We start from the raw sequence: 22,943 nt of genomic DNA, 5'->3' as shown, positions 1-22,943 counted from the left end.
GTGTATATGTGAAATCTTGAAACTGCTTTGGATCTTATCCCTTAATTGTAACGGATTCCATTTCTATATAATAAGTTTATTTCGAAATGCTGTTAGAAGTTACAAATCAGATTTCATTAGAATGAAATAAATTAAGTGAATGGTACCGTTGAGAAGATAGATGGACACAGAGACATAAAAATCTGGTTGAGTAAAATGATAGAAACTACTTTCAATTACTCAGAATTTTGTATTATGTAATGCATAACATTTACGTATTATTACTTATAATAATTCCGCAAATATAAAAGGACAAAATATCATGGTAGAGTTGACATATACGACATGATTATAAACACATTGATAACAGTTAATCTTTTTCATGGACAGGAGTATCTGCGAATTCCAAGAAGATAATTGACAACGTTAATTCAATGTAAAAGGGGAATAAATAACTACTAACTTCATGACCTTTTGTGGCTTTTAAAATTCGGAAAAAAATCTTCCTTCCTATATCTTTATCTTGGGTCACGGATCATTTTAGATCATCGATAATTTTTATGTCAAACATTATAACGTCATTTATTGAGTAAAGTACTAACCAACAGAAAGAAGCTAATATATAAATTCAGCGACAATCTACTCGATTAACCAGAAAAGTTTCTAAGTTTTATTGTGGAGGGAAGAAACAACACGAAGAAATATTGTTGTGTTTATTTCGTTACATTGTACCAGTGACTAATAACATTTTAGAAAAGGTATTTCCATTGTTTATTACTATTCTATTTATTATTTATAGTTAGTATTTACTTTCATTTTGATGTGTTTGAGGTAATATAGTTAGCATATTACTTGTTTTTGCCTATGAGCAGATACTATAGTATACTTCTACTCGATTTTAAAAACAGTGATTACGGAAGCAAAATAGAAATAAATTAAATAAGACTGTAACTATTTCTAGTATGCCAGTAGCTTTAAATATAATGTTGCACATTTTTATAGATTTCTTCTTAATGTGAATATTACGGCGTATATGTTTAACTTTACACTTATGTCGTACGTGTACGTGAGATCTAGGTACAGTCCGCATCAAAAAACATGCAACATGAGCATTTAAGTTTATTGTGAAACCACACCTAACAGCGCAGGAAATCAACATAACGTATAAGTGGCACGAATCATGCCAGGAGAAATCTCGGCGTCCTCCCCTGCACACTTATTTTGGAGCAAAACACTTTGTCGCTTCATTATAAACTTGCATGCTCATGTTGTAGGTTTTTTGCTGAGGACTGTACAATGCTTGGTGGGAGAACACGAAAATCTAATTTTACAATATTATTTACTTTCATTAATTTTCTGTCTCCTCTAACCTAAAGGACATAACTGTCGGGCGTTAACTAAAAAAGAAAAAAGTTTATTTCAATATATTTCCTACTTTACCACACATTAGAAATTATTTTAATACATTATGAACTTCTGTTAATTCTTCAGTTCTACTTGAGTATTATTATATTTGAATTCGTGTACAAACTTTAATCTTCATTGGGGCTTGGTTGTTCATTGATAGTGCAGTGAACTTTAGTAGGAGAGGTCAAAGTTGCGATCCCAGAATACGTAGGTTTGTGGTGCACAACAATGTGCTCGTGGGTTTTCTTTAGGTTCTCCCGGTTCACTCCACATTGTCATTCCGCATTGCCATTCCATATTTCATTTCACACCAATACTTTCGAAATCATTCACTTTCACATTCCACTAATTCTTTCAAAATCATTCACATTTGCATTCTACCAATTCTTTCAAAACCATTCACTTTCGTATTCCACCAATTCTTTCAAAATCATTCACTTTTACATTCCACCAATTCTTTCAAAACCATTAACTTTCATATTCCACTAATTCTTTCGAAATCATTCACTTTCACATTCCACCAATTCTTTTAAAACCATTCACTTTCACATTCCACCAATTCTTTCGAAGTCATTCACTTTCATATTCCACCAATTCTTCCAAAATCATTCACTTTTCATATTTCACCAATTCTTTCGAAATAATTCACTTTCACATTCCACCAATTCTTTTAAAATTATTCACTTTCATAGATTATCCGTCTCGTTTATCGTGGGATGTAAAACCGATAGAGTTTGCACCATTTTCGAACTTTTCTTCCCTTGTATTTTGATCAAAATTGAGTCATATTGTCACGGTTTTAATTAATTCTTGAAAGAATGTCTAACATATTTTATCTCCTCTTGTTCTTCAATAATCTTGTTCTTCTTTCCCTTTGTGGAAATTCTGACAACGTTTCCATTTGAAATAGTAAATTATCTTTGTGCTTAAACCAACAATTAAAATGTATTAATAATGTGTGTTTCTGCTACTAGAATTCAAGGTTCACATCCTACGGTAATTCTGATACTTCTTAGATGACATCATTTATGGAATGGCATACACAGAATTTCATCAAAGGAAAGGCTCAATCACTGAATCTTATATAATTTCACTACAATTGTGATTTTTTGTATATATACAAGCGTTAGTCATAAGTCTCGAATATTCTGATAAACAACATTCCTCTATTTATTATAGTGCAATGGAAGCAAGTTAACATTGAAAGTATATATTATCTCGTTTATAAAAATAATTTCTATATTTATAGATCAATATAGTAAATGTTTATTTTTCATAATATCTTGCTACCGGAGGGAGGTAAACTCTGGAAAACTTCCGTACGGGTGCCATTGCATTTATAACAAATTAAATGTATGGTATTCAACAATAACATATTTGTAAAAAGATAATTGCAATTTCTTGCTGAGAAAAGGTAATATAGGACAACTTAACATTGCTTCCTTTTAAAAGATTGTGAAATAAAATCAGTTCTATTCATATTTTATGCCGCTCTAATCAATTCTTGAACAAATATAAGAACATTTTTTCTGGAGTTAAGAGAGAGACAAATCCTGGCCTTTCTAAGCTTCGTTCTTTACATGGTGTTAGGAAACAATAGATAAGAAAAAATTTAATCATTACCTCTGGCTATTATCATCTTTCTTTTAAATATGTTACCATATTACTAATATACCAAACTGGGACAAGTTTATCGGAGGTAAATCTTTCAAACCGAGATAGTTTTTTTGTTTCACTCTTACTATTGGTAAAGTACTTAACAGTCATATTTATTTAAATCCATGGGGTATATCAGTAATGCTGGTTAGTAAAGTGCGAATACAGATTTAGGGACAAATATTTTATATGTAGTCTGGATGCAGTAAATTATACTACTTTTCCAATTCAAGTGTACTGTAAATTAAGATTACACTCACACACACACACACACACACACACACACACACACATATATATATATATATATATATATATATATATGTGTGTGTGTGTGTGTGTGTGTGTGTGTGTGTGTACAGGGTGTTAATGAACTATACCGACAAATTGTAAGAGGTAAATCCTTACATCAAAAGAAGAGAAAAATTAATATGGACCTATGGAAAAAGTGCATAGTTTCAGAGCTAGGGCTGTCCAAAATTGCGAAAAAAGTTAAATTTCAATACACCCTATTTCTAATTCCAGAAACTGGGGATTATGATTCTTAGCGTAAAGGAAGCCACACATATACACAATCCAAAAGTGCATATTTCATCAATTGTCAATAGGCGTAAAGGGTATTCCCTACAGGGTGTAATTCTCAGATATGTTTTCAGTAGAGGTTTCAGATATACCCTGATTTCAAGAAGGGTCCAAAGTAGGCAGGAAAGAAACTTTGACAACAGTGGACATCCAGTAGTTCGAAGAGAAGGCTGAAATGTTAGAAACCGGAAGCTACATGTTTCTTTGAGTTCGGAATAATGTGTGATCATATGTATTTAATCACGGTATAATTCACTTTTTCTTCATTCATAAGCGTAAAAGGAAACATCGCACCATGCGTTTTCCCGAGTACGAGCGATCGTGTTGCTGACTATCCTTAACACTTCCTACATCGCGCTAAAACATTTTGTGTTCACTGCTATCAAGGCTTATCGTTTGCCTGCTTTGGACCAATCATAAAGTCAGAGCATATTTCAAAATTCGGTTGATGGTATGTCTTGGAATTTTACCTTGCAAAGAAAAAATCTGTACACCCATTGAACATTAATGAAATATGCATTTTTGGATAACGTATGTGTGGCTACTTTTACGCTGATAAGGACCACCAACCACAGTCTTTCGAATTCGAAATAGGGCCTATTGAATTTTAACTTTCTCGCGATTTTGGACAGCCCTAGCTCTGAAACTATGCACTTTTCGCCATAGATCCATATAGACTTTTTCTCTTATTTTGATGTGAGGAATAACTTCGTAAAGTTTGTCAGTATAGTTCATTAACACCCTGTATATAACTCCCTGTTCATTAACACCCTGTATGTTACGATTAAAAACCACTGGGGCAAAAGAACGGGAAACTTTAAACTTTAATTGTCCCATTCAGGACCGAACGTATGGCAAATCTACTTTGAAATTAATAAATAAAGTTTTCATCGTGTTATAATTAAAATTTTAAACTGTATTTTGTGTATATAAATAAAAATGGATACTACAATTAGAATAAATATGTTACAATTTATAATAACTTAAAATACTAATAGGTCTCTAATTTTTCCTTTGATCAATTTAAAAACACTCAGAACTAGAGTATGATAATGTTGCCATATCAGTAAACTTACTGTAATTTGTTCCTGAATTAACAAGGGTTGTTATTTGATGTCCCTTAATCTTTTACAAAACTAGTGACAACAACTGGTAAAGTAATAAGAGAAAAAAAAAAAACAAATCTGGCGTACGTTACAGATTTTCGTTAAATCATTTCGTGTATTTTAGGTCAAAATATTTAGAACAATCCTATGTCAGTGTCCTGTGTTTAGTGTCCGTCAGTTTCAGTTCTACACAGAAACATTTGGAGAATCCTGGACTTTTGTAAAGAAGAAGGTTTCTTACTCCGTAGAAGAGGCAATAACGTCCTCCATAATTTCATGTTTTTTTTTTTTTTTAAATAAATTTTCAACAATATGTCGATCAAAAAATAAGTTAATTTCTCCGCAGGTAGATCTTGATAAAAACAATGCTAGATATTGGCTAACTATCCTCAAAAGTAACAATTACTGCTAACAATATTAATATATGATAATTTGATAAAGAGATAGAGATTAAGGTATCTCAGAGATAGGCTTTTTCAAAAATCAACAGATCATATAGCTTTTTGTGATTAGAAAACATTCACACGAAAATTAAGAATATGACGACCATATCCTTCTATCGGTGCCATCTTACCCGTTGATGATTTAACTATGGGTCTTGATTTATGTTAAGGCTTACGCCAACTATTTTATAATTTCTGTAACTTTGTGTAACCTTATTACAGCCTGTGTCATTCCTTAGTAGTCATATAATTGGGCGGAAACTACTTTGATATACACTTTTAAAATATGTTAGTACTTTAAAAAGTATAATTTTTCTTTCATACCATGCCAGTACTACCAACAACTATTTCACATTAGTCGAGTCTGGAATTCAAATGGGAAAGATAAGGAGTTCCCAACGGAAGAAAAATAATATAGGGACTGAATAAGAATGTTATAAACCCTTGACTTTTATGTTTCTCAGGAAATTGTTTGTACCCAACTGAAAAATTGACGGACACGAGAGTCTAGAATATTTTCAAAACTTCGTTTGGATTGAGTTTCTATTTAAAAAGTGAAGCATTTACAGCTCTGAGATCAGCATGCTATAATAATAAGTATTTTCTTATATTAATTTTTGTCAATAATCTTTCAGGTGCACTCATCCCACTATTATGAAGATGTTAGCCATTGCAAGTATTCTCCTGATATTTGGTGCGCTTGAATATAGAGTATGTGATGAAATTCCTCATCATATCTCCGAATCTTTGAAGTTACGTCTCATGGGTATGAGAGACATTGATGGAAAGTGGAATACAAATGTAACAGCTGATATCCAGGGAAATGAAATCGCAGATGACTGGTTGATTGAAGTTCAAGAAACGGAAAAAGACGGAGGAAAACATATGCATATAGAAGCAGTTATTACAAATGAACAAAGATTAAATGATAAGCAACAGACACTCAGAACTCAATGTAAGTACTCGGAAAAATGTTGAGTGTTATGTTACAAAATTACACACACACACACACACACACACATATATATATATATATATATATATATATATATATATATATATATATATATATATATATTGCTTGGTTATTAGTCAGTCAAACATGTGCAAATGTTCATTTCAATAGATAAGAATTAGAAAATGCTACAAAACTGATATGTTAGTACGTTATAAAGAGTATATTTAACTGTTTATGACATGCTGCAAGCGTACCGGAAGCACATTTATATGTAAGAGGCTACACGTCATCTTTAAGTTTTACTTCACACGAATATGCCGGCTAGGATAAAGGAGATGGTGATAGTGAGAATGAAAGGAATGATAGAATAAAGAAAGTGAGATGAAAGGGGAAAATCCCCGGAAAGCCCACGCACACGGTGTTTGTACACCACAAAGTTCAATTGGCGCGAGCTGGGATCGATCCAAGGACTCCATGCACCAGAGGTGAATGCTCCACCGCTGGGGCACCGCGAAACCTTTACCATGTTTAACTAGGAATACTTAATATAATGATAATGTTTATTATGTTTAGATAGGAAGTGGTTGATGATATCAAGTAAGAACTATGAGTACGATAACAATGAGAGGAGAAACATGGCTGGCGGAGTAAGCGTTTCAGTATTAGTCTTAAATTTTTAATATGTCTAACACCATTAACTAGCAAACCCGCACGTCCTGCGCAAGTGCAGATCAGTTGGGTTGGTTCGAGAGTTAAGTTCTATTTATTCTTATATATTAATCTCCCCTTTTCCTCCCCTTTCCCTAGGTTCTACCGTTAAAGTGAAAATATTAAAAAAAAGGTTTCGAAGCTCGAACGTCACCTATGTGGAAAATTTGATTGAAATCGGTCAGGTGGTTCAAGAGTTATTAAGTTTTATTTATATTTATATATCTCTCCCATCCACTCCTCCTACCCTAAGCTCTACCATCAACGTGTTATAATATAACCACCCAAGGACCAAACCTTATATATGTTGATAAATTGATTAAGATCGGTTCAGAGATTTAAGCGGGATGAAGCCACAAAGACAGTCACTTTTATTTTCACTTTTTACATATATGTTCCCTTTCCCCTCCCCTACATTGTGCCGTTAAAATAAAATAATGAAAACATCCCAGGTCCAAACATTATCTATGTTGAAGATTTGATCGAAATTGGTCGTTGGGTTCAAGAGTTACTAAGTTTTATTTATGGTTTTATAATTCCCCCTCCCCTAAGTTCTACCATCAAAGTGAATAGCTGAGACCACTCCCAGGCCAGAACTGCGTCTACGTCAAAAATTTGATGAAGATCGGTCGGGTAATTCAAGAGATTAAGAGTTACGAACATAGTCACTTTCAATTTGGATCTGAAGATTTTTGTTCACAGACACCGCTATTAATATATAGATGACTGATATAAAATTAGTTTCAATTGTAATTTTGTGAAACATTTATTTGAAAAAAAAAACATCAATTTTTTGACAACGATAATGGATTGTTTTCTACCTTCAAATTTTATTTATTATTTTCAGTCTTTTAACGTTTATTTTCTGCTTTTTAGTTTTTATTTTAAATCAGTTAGTATTTTTTCAAAGTGTATGTTTTTATCCTACTTTTCAGTTTTCAAATTCTCGAACTGTTATCAGAATTTGCAACACTTTCTCTGTCGTTGAACTCTCGAATGGCTACATAAAGCATAACTTTGAATCCCGCATTTACCATAATATCTAATTTGCCCGCAATTCCTAAATATGCACAGATAAGTGATGGGTGCTTCTGAGAGAAAAATCCAAATGTAGTCCAACATTCGGACGGTCGAACGCTCTGATGAGTTTCGTTCGATTAGATGTGATCAGACCAACTGCTTGCAATGTACTTCTTCATTCATACTGATAGATGTGAACTCGTAATAAGTAAAACATTCTACGGAGCGGCCAGAAATTCCCTTTACACCCGAATTAAATGCGTCCAACAATGTAAGTTAATAAGATATTTAAAATTTGAACCTCTCACATGGCTCCAGTGTTCCTCATAACAATTGTGTTGATCAATAATTCATTCCCGTGTCTTTCCGGGTTTGGTGAACAATAAAGGTAGATTCTAGTGACTTCATTTTGAAGGAGCTCTTAGTGGCAAGTGCGTGGTTCATGAACGGAAGCGCAATAATGAAAAAATAAATGGAGATGATGTATAGGTTTTGTGAAACTTTCCTTCATCAGACTTTGATCAAGTAGAAGAAGAAAACTTTTCTTCTGACAAGTGTTTTGGATGCCGCTCGTTCTTATCATCCTTCAACCCGAAAGGAAACATCTGAAGAAGTTGGTGTGTCACTGTTGCGTTCACCGTGCAAGTCGACTACTGTAGAAAGCGTTCTGCGAAACTTGGAGTTGCAAAAAGCACAGTGACATACACATGAAAATGAACTTAGGCCTTCACGCATTATTGAAAATGACCATCAAAAAAGTAACCGACGATGACTTAAACTGCCGGCCATCGTTTGTGACGCCACAGCTACTAAAGAGGATAAGTAGAAAGACATGGAGGTGTATCACGCTGTGCAGGGATAATAGAGATGCACATGTGGACGTTTTGGAAACATAACTGTAAGTTTTATTAATGTAGCGATGAAATAATTGCTAGTGTAAAAGGACTTTCTGGCTTAGCTGACTCATATTTCTTTGTAATTAGTTTACCTAACGAGTGATAGTTATAATGACTCATTATCGTATATTATAACCTGAAATTTTATTTATTTTCAAAGAATATTTATTTCATTTTTTGTCGAAGCTAACAAAATATTTAATTAATCTATTTTTAGCTTCACCACCTCAGAACTACGAATATTACCCTGATATTGGCTATTACAAATTTCACACGAATATTAAAGATTTTGATAACGCTATTAAAGTTTGTGAAGAAGAAGGTGCCCATTTAGCTATTGTCAACTCAGAAGAAGAAGCAGACGTTTTGGCGAGGATGTTGGATAGACAACCAGGATTCATTTTCCAAAACCATCGAGACAACTATGCTTCTATTGGCATCCATGATAGAGACGTCGAAGGACAATGGATGACAATATTTGGTAAGGGTCTCCAACTTAAACTAAACGCGAAAATATAAGTTTTGTCTATGCTGATTACACTATCAATCTTGGAACAAAAACTCAAACTCTCTTACGCACGAGCAAATACGTTTATCATAATATTCTGTATATGTGTAACTCGCAATGTTAGATTGGTTTATTAGCCCTTTCCCCTTTCCGATGACTCTCAAAGGCAAATTATAGTGATACAGTTAATTAGCTGAGATGCATACAATCGAGATTGCTAGTGAAGTCGAATATTGGAAATTATTAAAAGTTGAATTATTCATTCTACCTTGAATTACCTATTCTGTTTCTGAGTTGATTAGAAATGACTGTTTCATTATTTATTGCACTGTCAATGTAAAGGAATTTCAAGTGTTTTTTTCAATAATAACTTTCTCGTTTTTCACAGTACAACGTGTTAATTGACTACAATATAGGACAATGTAGAAAATAGAATAAGTATACTGAAAAACAAATAATTGTCTATTGAGACTTAAAATTACTATACATGTGACGCAAAAAATAACTTTAAAAGTAAAGTAGTGTAAAAAAAACCTGCTGAAAGGTGTGATATTTAAAGTATTGTTTAGAATACAATAATGTAAGAGACATTTACAAGGGACGTTAGGGAGAAAGCACTCTCCTGCAGAGAAACTAAGCATGCCATTTGAAAGACCAATTCATGCTGATTACAACAAGCTAATAAAATTTCTGTACGAATGAGAACTTTTTAAGAGATTCAACGTTAAATGCACTCGATTTGTACAAGCATGTAATGAGTTTAGATTCCGACCACTCAAAGATTATGGCAGGAAATTTGTACATAGTATGAAGCTTCTTCATCCGAGCGTTATCATGTTCCACAAAATAATCAGATAAAGTTCGTTTCCATGCTAATAAATCAGTTCCGATCACTGGCATACATTATGTTGTTTCAGTTTGCGTTGCACAAACCAGGTTACTGAACAAATTGTATACCTTTTGAATCACCTGTGGATAAGTTCTTTTGAAATCTTTAAGGAAAGTTTTTAACAACTTCACCTCAACTTTGGACTTGAAAATAGATGTAGCTCCCTTTTACACACACACACACACACACACACACACACATATATATATATATATATATATATATATATATATATATATATATATATATATATATATATATATATATATGCCAGAGTAAGAACATAATAATGAGGAATGTGAGGAATGTACAGTGTTAGCAGTACTTTTTAACATATATTATTCATAAACAATCGATTCTGTCTGAATTGCAATTATTATTGATAAGGAGCGATATACTTTTCTGCATCACATAATATTTTCACAATTTTCCTGAAAAGTACAGTTAGAGTTTACCCTCAAGCATGACATCTGTTTGTAAATTGATGTGACCTATTGTCCATAACTTTAGATAATATTTGTTAAATAGGAATCAAAGTTTAGGAGACTAACATATTTTGCGCTACTCAACATCTCATGAAGTTTACTGCTTACTGTAATTTTGGAAGCGTCGCGGTGGAAAGCTTGATTAGGCTATTCTCTCTCTCTCTCTCTCTCTCTCGATATATATATATATATATATATATATATATATATATATATATATATATATATACAGAATTTTAAAAGAAGGTGTGTTTATCATACACAATTTTTGTTTACAAAAATAGTTTTTTTTTATTTTCTCCAAAATCATATATAAGGATTTACCTCAGCGGTACCATTTTGTTCACCTTAGTAATATAATTGTTATATTACCCATCTTTGGACAATATTGTAGTATAGTTTGAACTAACATAACAGATCGAGTAATAATAAGCTCAGTGTGCAATTTTCTGATATACACACATATATTAGAAAAGATTTTAATTATTTCAAGAATTCATCTTTTGTCTATTTCTATAATGTCTTTCTTCTACTTATTGTTCTTTTAGACGAACCATTGGAATCAACTGGATATACAAGGTGGCAGCGTGGTGAACCAAATAATTACGAAAATGAAGATTGTGGAACTATTCGCAGACGGACTGGAGAATTAAACGACGTCAGTTGTGCTTCAGAACATTATTTTATTTGTGAATATGAACTACGGTGATAGTTTAATAAGCTAAAGTACTTAGTAAAATAACAAAGTGAATGAAACTGATTTTTTTTTTTTTAATAAATCAGCTTATACAATATTGCTGGTCAACATCGCAGATCATAGAAATGTGGGAATTATTATATTAGTACTCTTTATACAGAATGATACATTCTCATTTTCTGAATCCACTGAGTATAAGTTTCTTTCAAAGAGTAGTTCTATAACAGGTCCCATCAAACTGCGTCTTCACAGTTACAAGGAAGATTAAATCTTAAAACATATTGTGAAATTTGTTATACAAATTTAGAATTTAGTAAGATGGAATAATGTGAAAATTTGTCTCTTGTTATGAAATCATTGTTCTCATACTAGTTCCGAATATTATCTTCCGAATTTATATTTTTATTTAATAAATGAAATTATTGTTATTTAGTTATGCAAACTATATTTTAGTATTGTATTTATTAATTTGAAATAATAGATATACTATTAATATACACGGATATATTCTTTCTAAAACAACCGAACCGAAACTTTCCTTTTTATCATCATGGTCCCTACACAAGAAACTAAAGGACGTGATATGCTACAATTTTTTCAATCAATTTTGATTCATTAATGGATCATTAATATATTAATAATTAACATAAATATATGTTATTAATACTTTTACGTCCTCTCACATGCATTGATTGAATACATTTACTTAAAATGAATTAATTTACTCATGAAATCTAGAAAACAATGATCTTGAGTGCTTTTACAATTCCTTTCAAATTTAATTGATTTATAACTTACAGTTAGTAATCAATATCATTATAATGTTGGTCAATTGAGTTATTCATTATACAAGATAATTAAGAAGTCATTGAACGTAAAGATTCATTATTCAAAGAAGATTTATTGACGATGTGGTTACAAAATATGTTCACTACATACCAATGCATATACCAATACAGTTTACACACTCAGTTTCTACTGCGGGTAACATCTACGTAGAGATCTGAGAATATTTCAAAAAATACGACTCTCCATGTGACATTTTCCGAAGTGCTTTCCTGATAAACAACCGTCTTCAAAAGGCCCCACAAATGAAGTAAAAAGTGCGTGACAATTACACCATGGGTTCACCCCGGCCAATCCAGCAATCCTGCGCTACTAATTTATTTAGCCATTCACATGTTTATGTTCAAACTTACCAAGTACTCTGATGTCTCCATGACAAAATATACGGCCTTAGCACACTTGAAAGAGATCACTGAAAGCAAAATTTCTTTCTATAGTGGTCCGAGGTAGGGCCTAGTTGTTGGGCTCGCGCAGTAGCGCGTCAGTACTCCAGTATTGAGAGCATCACCTGAGCGTAGATCTACCGTTAACAAAGGAATCTGATCTATCATCATGCAGTTAATTTTTTTATATGTACTCACTGGGAATCGACGACTCTGGATATATATAAACAATTGTATACCGTTCGGGTCCTCCTCTGGAATCGCGAATTGCACTAGGTGACAACGTTGCAGATGAAGAAATATAGTTTTACCTATGCAGCACAATCACATCAATTCTTGCCAGGTGCCAGTTAAAGTCAATAGACCTTGACACTACTAGTAATTATTAGCACTATAATTGATATAAGTGTTTGATTGATTTGTAGAGCAATGCTAATGGTTCAAAGTTAATGTACGACGTTGGGACATAGTGAAACTTTTGATTTTTTATAACGGCTGAAAAACGCTCCGGAGGATATATGATTATTTAACATTTCCGTTTTATTTTGACCGGAAGAATAGCAACCTGTTGTCCGTGGGTGCTATTTTTAGAATATTCAATATACATATACGTATCATAATTTTGATGTAATGAGGTGTACATATATTTACGTTGCATTCTAATCGTTCCGACTGCCATTAACTTCTTATTTTGCCTCATCTTCATTATGGGTCTCGGGTTTGAAGAACATTAAGCGATAAATCATAAAACTTGTTTTGTTTTGAAATAACGCGCTGAAAATACTACTTAAGGTTTACTGGTTAGAATACAAATACTTGCTGCATCTGGTTCGAATCAGTAAAGTATATGACATTGAATTAGCTCTTCCTACTGATTTAAAAAAAAAAAAAAGTTCCTGGATAGTTTTAGTTAAAAGTCAGACTTCCAAGTTTAATAATTACTTCTGTCAGTTTGAATTCAAATTTGTGAGGGGATAAAACTATGTAATTGGAGAAAAAATTCTCGTTTATACATTGCAAAATATCACTATTTTACCACATTATTAAATCTAAAGAGTGCTTCCTAAGATTTCAAAAGTATTCGTGTGTTGAGTGGATTAATAACACTTTTTCCAATCTGTAATAGTCCTCCCCGCATTTACCTTAAAGGCAATGAGTCTCGAGTTCGATTTTCGATGAGGAAACATTGAAAAGTTTGAAATATGGTGGTTCAAATTCCATCTTAAACTGAAATCCCCATTTCATATAGACCCGGTACTGAAAAAGGGCGCTATATTTCAGTAAAGAAACGGACCCAATTCACAATACACTTGGCTCTACTCCGTCATCATCCTAAGGAGGAAACAAATAGTTTTGTGTCAATTGTCAACACAAGTATAAAATTTTATATATATATCCTTTTCTCTTATCAATTTCCGATTACAATTTAAATTTCCGTAACAATTTATAATATTTGTATTGCACTTTTAGCAGCGAAAAAATACGTATTATTTATTTCTTTTCATGTTTTATGTGCAACCAAAATAACAAATATAAAGAATTTTGGTCTGTGAAAACAGATTACATTCCATTTCTGTAGATTGCCGAAGATAATAATTGATTAAGAATGAACTGGTATGGAGTGCGTGTTTTTCTTCTTCTTTTTGTTTTTTGCTGAATCCGTGATATTGTCAAGAAATGAACATTTAGCATGACGTAGGACACGAAGTGAGCCTTCGTTTTTATAAGAAAACCATAATAATTTAATCTGCATAATTGTTTATTTCCTCACTCAGATTGTAGCCACAAACTAGTCAAATCATGTTCATTCTTCCATTATTTTGAACTTGTAAACAGAATACCTTTCTTTTTTTCGTTTCAATCAAAAATAAAACAAACTTGGGAAAGAACACTCCTCACATTTCGGAACATCGTTAATGGGGCGTTTACACTTAGTCGATTTAGTCGCACGACTAAATCAACTCGCTGCATTTGCCACTAAATCGAAGCAACTAGGCCGAATCAGATTGATGGATGTGTTCAATTATTTCAACCACAGAAAATAGAACGTCTTTTAATTCAGTTGCTAGTCGATTAGTCGCTTTCGATCAACAAGCGATTAAGTTGAAGTCCCGTTTACACGGTCGATTAAGTTGAAAGTGACGTCAATTCAACTGAATCGAACGCAAATCGACTAAGTGTAAACGCCCCATAAGGCGTTTAGGTGTTTTATTATGCCTGTAAAATATCTAAGTGCACATTTTTCCCCTTTTTCGTCAATTCTACATTAAGTCTCAAGTAATATAGTAGTTAATCCATAGTGCATTGGTGTGTGTTTGTGAGAACCAAAGATGAAGTGGAAGGAATATTGGTATTTTAAAGAGGAGAATTACAACAATTATATGTAAAATCAAATACTAAACCTTTCTAATGGAGGAAAAGCTATGGTATACTGTATTTGTCGTAATGATATAATTTCTCGTTTGCAGTGGAGTATTTACGATTTTGTTTCGGGGTGGAGGCTTTGCCTGGAAATGTGAACATTCTGCAAGATATGTCATTTACTTTACTATAGTAAGTAAGATTTCGGGGGAGGCTTAAGCCTGGAAGCCCCCTTAAATACGCCACTGCTTGTTTCCATCGACATTCTTTTTTCTTTTTTTCTTTTCTTGTAGCAAACTACGATCCAATATTGCTTTGAAAAACTTTATTTATATCGGGTGTTCTTAAAATGGCACCAGGGACCATAGATCACTAGTTGTCAGAATAAAAGAAAAAATATATACAGTTGTCTACTTTTTGGGTCCTCGTCTGAGTTCCTAATTGCAATATGTGGCAACGTCACAGAAAAGGTACCATAGAGAATATCTATACTAATCCGTCAAAAAGTTGCATCGATTCTTTCCAGATGAAAGTTAAAGTCGAAAGACGTAGACACTAGCATCATTTATTAGTGTAGCTATCGATGTATCTGCTTGATGGATTTGTAGAGCAATGCTAGTGGTTCCCAATTAGTCTGCAACGTTGCCACATAGTGAAATTTTGATTCTTCATAGCGGCTGAAGGAAGCATCAGAGAGTATTCAATCATGCAGTATTTTCGCTTTATTTTGACCTATAGAGTAGTTATCTGTGGTCAGCGGATGCCATTTTTAGAACAACTAGTAACTAGAATTTTTATCTCATCCAGCACTCCAACAAAATACGCGGATGTAGTTAGTTAACATTTGACATTACTGTATTATTGGAAAATTGATATAAAAATGTGTGTCTACTACGCAATACTACGTTACATATCTTCAAACACTATACGGAAATACTTATCGGTATTAAATTTCTAATTTCAGTTATAAAATTCGTCGTGTGTAGGAAAAGATAATAGATAGTAGTTCATGAGATAACTTTATGTCACTCTTAGTTTATCTTGCCTGTTTAAATTGTAGAAATAGAATTTAAAGCTTTTAGGATATTGTGAGACAGTACCATAAACGTACTTTTACCATCGTGAGCTGTGAGTACAATGTATTACATATTCGGAATGTTACCAAAGTTGAGAAACATTAGTTTCTATTTTCTCTTAATTACTAGTTTCCATCTATAATTGTATTGTATAGTTACAATATAATGTTCATTGCATTGTCTGTTTCCATTATTCCCAACTTGAAATCACTTTCTTAACATTTTTTTTTTTTTTTTAAGAAAACGCTTTGGTGAGTATTTGTGCCTCCTATTGAAATACACACTCATAAAGGTTCTTCAGCTCGAGAAATAAATGGTAATCAGTAGGTACACTCATGTCCATAATTATTGTCGCATGTCTATAAATATGTTCTTGTAGGAATATAACATGATAACGAATTCGGCCGGTATTTCTTACAATGTTAGTATGTGTATAAACGGCAAACACATGTATGTGGCAAATTTCATGTCAAAAGAGCAGTAAATAAGAACAATAAAACGAAAATAGAACTTTCTTGTCCATTTAGCAACATTTTGTTTTACTCATTCTGATTTTTGTATTTATGTACAAACTCTTTTCCTACGAAATTTACCACAAATATACATTTCCTGATTATACACATAGCATCAGTATTAAAAGTACTTTGCTAAATCATTATCAAATTATATTCTTACAAGAAGACAGTTATAGATATGCGACAATCATTTTGGACATGAGTGTACCAAGACATACTAGTAGGAAAAATGTGGACAGATAAACCTGATCAAGTGAACAATTAATATTTAAACAATTATCAATTGAGTTCTGTAAGTCGTCTTAATACAGACGAAAGATTTCATTTAAACTGGGTCATATATTGGGCATACGGAATGATGGTTTCTTGTATTTCGAAATTATGTGATTAGGGTACCTCAAAAGTGACAATGTATATTAAAAAATCAATGAAAGAAATGAGTACTATATACAATGACGATTGGACAGCTGATAGTATGATGAAATAGCATATAACTTGTTTGCTCTGTCGTGTCTTACCGTACATCATTACCCATTACGTTAGCTCCGTATTGGGGGACTGTGACAAACGTGAACTTCTCTGCGTCGAGGGTTTTGCTATATCTGGTGAACAGTTGGACAAGGTTGTGTGGGTTTTGGTCAGTTTTTATGGTTTCACAATGACAAATTCTCCTTGCTATAATAGATACCTGAGTACGATAGCTGATGTGCTGTACACAATACGTGATTCTTTTCGATTTGATCTATTTACAGTGATATCAGTATACTTTTACACTTGTTGGGGACACCAGAATCTCCTAGTGTACTTTCTAAAATGTCGTTGGAGTAGAAATATAAGTTTGATGGTATGTGTGTCACATTTGGTGCAGCTCACGTAGCTGATTGGTAAGTTCTAAGAGTAACTTCAGGATTGACCGCTTCATTAGGGAAGTTCTAGACGCCCATTATGTACTATTTCTTTAGACATTTTGTATTTCATATTTCTGCCAGACAATGATCTGACTCATATATCCTAAAGTGTTCAAGTATTTCCCGTGGAGCAACAAGTACCGCTTCATTCATATTCTGCAAAATCCTATGATATACAGCCCAGCATACAAATGATGAGCATTATTGACCTGGAGGGACCCACAAGGAAAGTTCGAGAAAAAGCACTCGCCTGCAAAGAAAACTAAGCATGTCATTTCAAAGAGTAATTCATACTAATGACAACAAGGTGATAGAATTCCTGTGTGGTTGAGAACTTTTCGGGAGATTCAACGTTAAATGCACGATTGCGCCTCCTAGCGACCTACCATTATTGTGCAGTTTTGATGGTTTGAACTTACTACTGCTTGACCACTGAGGTCCATTCACAGACGAATTGTCCATTGCAAGTTGGATGACGGATGGCAAAGACGTAATCGTTGAGAATATACCAAAGAACTGTACACAATTTTTACAACCATTTGATGTGTTTGGCTTCCGACCAATCAAAGATTATGGCAGGGTATTTGTACATAGTATGAAACTTGTTCATCCGGACGTTATGATGAACAATCAAACGAAGTTCGTGTCCACGCTAATAAATCAGTTTCGATCACCGCGACTGGATTATTTCAGTTTGCGTTTCACAAGGCAGGTTACCGAAAAAATTATATACCTTTCCAATCACTTGTCGGATTTGGTTTTCGCTTTGGTTATGCTAGCTGTTCCCTTGACGGATGAAAGGCAATTACCCATATAAAATGTTCATGGTGCAAGAAAACCTTTTGCCTGAGTCATGACTTCATATAAAAAAAACAAGAGTGATCAATTTTCATCTCTTACCTATCATAATTTGAACAATAAATGGCTAATTTTTTAACTAACAAACCCACTAGTTTCTGCAAAAGAGTTTTCTTCTGTTGCCTCTGATAGATTTCAATTCGTATGTCAATACCCTTTGGTATTAAATATTGTACCTAACGCGTTTAAATGCTAATATACTCATTTTCGCATATAAACCTCCAAATTGAATCACTCGAACAGTTCTCAACCGTACAGCAATTTTATTAGCTTGTTGTAATCAGCATGAATTGGTCCTTCAAATGGCATGCTTAGTTTCTCTGCAGGCGATTGCTTTCTCACGGACTTCCATTGTCAGTGGTAGAGCTTTCACCTCTGGTGCATGAGATCCTTGGTTCGATTGCATCTCGCGCCAAGTTTGCTTTGTGGTGGGTAAACAATGTGTGCGTGAGTTTTGTCGAGATCCTCCTGTTTCCACCCACTTTCTTCATTCCATCATTTAACTCGTGTCTTATTATCAATATCTCTTTAAGCCATAATCGTCGAACGTAAAGCTTAAAGATTTCATTTCATTATTGGTCGGCATCTCGTCGTCATGGTCCAGTAGCATACAGTGTATATTTTTAGATGAAGTGTCGTAACCGATTACTCAGAAATACATATAATGCATGCTTGACTCAATATCACGTTGAATAAGAGTTCAATTTGTAACTTATCAGAGCTTTACGCAAATTGATATATCATATTTAGAAGTATTGAAAACAGATTGTAGTTCTCAAACTGTTATCATTTCCGGACACTCATACAAACTCTGGTATAAATTTCATTGCACTTATTGCGATTTCCTTGATGCAGTAATGTCGCAGAAAACAATGAACATTTATATATAAGAGGAATCACATGAAACTAAACTAATATTTAATATATTTTGTGTGCTGATACTGGATTAATTTTTTACTTAGAACACAATATATGAGCTACTTACTATTTGGTTTCTTGTGCATTTGTACACGTTAAGTTGTATATCTGAGTGTTACTGTATGAATGGCAGGTACGGATTTAAAAGTCATACCAAATAAACCAAATGTTTAGTTAGCTGTTCAAGTATAAGTTGACCAAATGAGCGTACTCACATGAGTAGTCCATAGGATGATTCTTTGGAACATGCCCTTGATTTTACTAACTACTGGTGAAGGTTTAGTCTAGTACTTGTATCTTGTTAATTCCTGAGTAAACTGAGACGTTAATTGCTCGTTACATGAGAAATTTCTTGGTAAAAATTAAGTTGAAATATCGTAATGTAATGAATACTTATTATACATGCCGTAGTTACAGTTATATAAACTGAGTAAAGGCTGGAACGGGGCCCTTAAAACAAAATTATTGTTGAGCTCTCTCTCTCTCAAGGGGAGGGCGAAAAGAGATGAACAGCTTCAATGTAAATAGCTAACTCCATAATTAAGTGGAGTTACAGCTTAACACTTCAGCAGAATTTAGAACCAAGAACGAAATTAAATTTAAGAACGACAATAAACAAGACAAGTCTGTTCTTTAAGGATTATCCTTCACACGTATTTACGTTGTTAAAGTAACGAGAATAGCCTAAATAAATTTCCTATTATAACGAACACTAAATATGTAAAAGTTTATAATTAGCTTAATGCTTGTTTTGCATATTTTATATGTCATTGTAGCCCTCGGTTCGTATATTTATATAATCTACGTTATTGTTTTATCAAAATCCATCTAAGCATTTCACTTAGATATTACCTTTTTTATTGTGGTACGTAATAAATTAAACACTTACACAGTCTTAAATATTGTACATGCATATATCACAAGATGGATTATTTATATATATTATATATTTTTCGTTGCTATGACGACTTACAAAACGTGTCATATCACTATCAACACAACATCAATCATAATAACAGAAAAGAAATTACATCTATTTCTCTTTATATTTTCTTCTTCTTCCTTTTGAACAGCTTGTGCATATTTTAAAAGCACATTTTGCCCGTAAATACAAGTTATTATATAAAAAATTACCCAATACCGTTACACTGTTAGTTGCTCTGAAAAAAACAACCTTCAAAGTAATATGTACATTATATACACGAGATGTGTACATAGCATTATGGTACAATAACTACCAATTAAACTAATACTCAAATTCTGGTTTACCGTAGTACATTGTACCAAGCGTAAAAATGAATAAGGATTTATTGAAATTATAAATTATGCCAAAAATGCAATTCAGACAAAGTTATTTCTTTCTTGCATTCGCATTGGTATTGGGGTGGATGAAATTTAATTATCAGTCAAGTTACTTAAAGCAATCATACTTTTTTATTGTAAAGAAACCAAGTGTCAACAGGTCAAGTTCACAATTAATGTACCTGACCCACGGTTAGACTAAATTTAAATAAATGATATAGAGGATGAGTTTACACAAACGATAAGCTACCATTCAGGTCAACTAGATCATTCAAATAAATTAGTTAATAAAATAATGTGATCTTGAGCTTGTTGACAACTGAAGTAACTGTAAGTGTCATGATATTGGTGTCACTCTACATAAATACTTAATTTTGACAAAAAAATCTGAGTTTCATCCAGAAATTCTAGTATGTATGACCATTTTCTATTTTAGAGACCACACATAAATATTAACTAGTATAACACTTCATATAATTTTGAAGTATGCAGGACAAAGTTGAGGGACAGTAAAGTATTTATAATTTTATTTGCCAACTAGTATTTAATGACGCATAAAGAAACAGTTTCTACTTATGTTGAACGGGGGAGATATTTTACGTTTTGAGGTTAATCAGGAACATTTTTTTTTATCATAACCATTAAACAATTATTAATAATATATCATTTATGGACGTACATTTGTGTCTGAGAAAGCGTAAGGAAATCAAATTACTTAACAACAACCTGAATTCGGTGTATATTTGTTTAAAGGAATTCGAAAGATTTTGAGTGTCCTCGCAAACGAAACAATTTAATCTCATTCATTAAAGTTTTGTTTGTTTTAGCAAAGACCAACACAAAGAGGAGAAAAGCAATAAATGTAATAAATATGTTTAGTACATATGGAATGAAGAAAGAAAAGCCAAAGCACAATTTAATTGTTAATACACTTAGTTTCAAGAAAATGGCTAAGAACAAAATAATTTATTTTTTCCTCATTTAATTAAGTTCTTAGATATATCTGTGTGAATAATTAGTGTTCAAAACTTTTTACTTATTAAAAAGTGCCGATAAGTTTAAGCGAAAACTAGAAAAGATTTCTTTCTTTTCTTTTTTTTTTCTTTTTTTCTGAGAGAACGTTCTGGAAACTAATATAATCATGGACAAGTGAATGCACCAACTTGGAATGAGACGAAAATGTTTGGACAGGTCTCGACTTTCGAAAACCTATTTAGAAGTCACTTTCTATGTTTCTATTTGTGTGTTGAAGTTTCGTCTTGAAAAATTTAATTTCCCGCACGAAATTATGATAGTTCATGACAGGATAATCTAATATTGAAAGCGGAAATAGTAAACTACTACTTCCCATTTCAACAGAGAAGTAAACATGCAAATGAAATTATTATCAAATACAATGTATGTTTTTGAGATATTGTATTCACAAAAGATAGCAATTTATTGTGTCTCTAAGAAAACGATGATCTATTGCATCCAATATGTAAGCGGAAAATAATAATGTGTACCGTTTCCTGCTTTATAATACAGACCCTGCCCATAAGACCCATAGGAATTTTGAGGTGGACTAAGTGTCTCTTCAGATCCAAGTAAGACACGTCTCAGTGATGGTAAAAATCTTGGGTGATCATCTGGCAACCCGGACATAAGTTGACAAATTGGAAATTCAATATGGCGGCAATGCGAAAATGCCATATTTACCTAAAAAACGAATATCTCATTATTAAATGAAGCTAGAAACTTCATTCTTGTACCGAATTCAAGATAATGAACACTGTAATCAAGAAACATTCGTAACGTCGAAACATAGTGCCGCCATTTTTAAATATGGTGGCAGGTTTTTCGAAATTTCGATTTTTTTCGTACACTATTATCATTTATTCGAAGATAACTACGAAACTATAAGAGATACCATAAACATACCTGAAATAAACGGGATAGAGCATAATGAGAGTTTTCCAATGGTACCAATATCTTTTCTCTATCTTTAAATTTGACGGAGTTATTGAAATTTTAGTAGCTCAAGGTGTTTGGCTTCAGATTAAATTTAGTAAGGTGAAGCCAATCTCCTCATGATTTTCATCCAAATTAATAATTAAAAATAGGCATCGCCTTATTTTTATGTAGACTGTGCCAGAAAAGTACTACTAAGATCTACTGTAACCTCCATATACATTGCGAGATACCATTGTTTGTAGTTCAGATTCAAAAATCTAAGAGAGCTCCCTCGTGGCTAAGCGGTTAGCGTACGCGCCTTTGGTGTGGGAGATCCGGGTTCGATTCCCGGCGGGAGCTCATGTGGTTCGGATTCCACGTTAATCAGTAGGTCCAAACCTCATATAGCCTCACTGCTGAAAAGGGATGCTAAACTAAAATCACCTGAAAAAGGTAAGAACATTCTTCGTTATTTTTTGACACGCCCTTTTAAAATTTATGGTTTCGTTG

At 33.0% G+C, this 22,943-nt stretch overlaps 2 protein-coding genes across 2 annotated transcripts in view; both read left to right on the top strand.

Annotated features, from left to right (window-relative positions):
• Nucleotides 1–580: 580 nt before the first annotated feature.
• Nucleotides 581–22,943, top strand: part of LOC145681990 (uncharacterized) — a 104,103-nt gene continuing 81,740 nt past the window's right edge. Inside the window, exons 1-5 of the mRNA XM_081753591.1 lie at nucleotides 581–737; nucleotides 5,809–6,128; nucleotides 8,973–9,236; nucleotides 11,186–11,342; nucleotides 15,032–15,035. Coding sequence (XP_081609717.1) covers nucleotides 5,828–6,128; nucleotides 8,973–9,236; nucleotides 11,186–11,342; nucleotides 15,032–15,035 — 726 coding nt within the window. The 5' untranslated portion in view covers nucleotides 581–737; nucleotides 5,809–5,827. The remainder of the gene's footprint in view (nucleotides 738–5,808; nucleotides 6,129–8,972; nucleotides 9,237–11,185; nucleotides 11,343–15,031; nucleotides 15,036–22,943) is intronic.
• The window catches only part of LOC145680798 (hemolymph lipopolysaccharide-binding protein-like), a 40,058-nt gene continuing 32,409 nt past the window's right edge, over nucleotides 15,295–22,943 (top strand). The window contains exon 1 of the mRNA XM_081751846.1: nucleotides 15,295–16,052. The gene's annotated coding sequence lies outside the window, so the exon portion shown is untranslated. The remainder of the gene's footprint in view (nucleotides 16,053–22,943) is intronic.

Source organism: Thermobia domestica, chromosome 3 (genome assembly GCF_964235325.1).
Source record: "Thermobia domestica chromosome 3, izTheDome1.hap1.1, whole genome shotgun sequence".
Taxonomy (NCBI): Eukaryota; Metazoa; Arthropoda; class Insecta; order Zygentoma; family Lepismatidae; genus Thermobia; species Thermobia domestica.
Note: the sequence above shows the minus strand (reverse complement) of the source record. Positions and strands in the feature narration are given on the sequence as shown.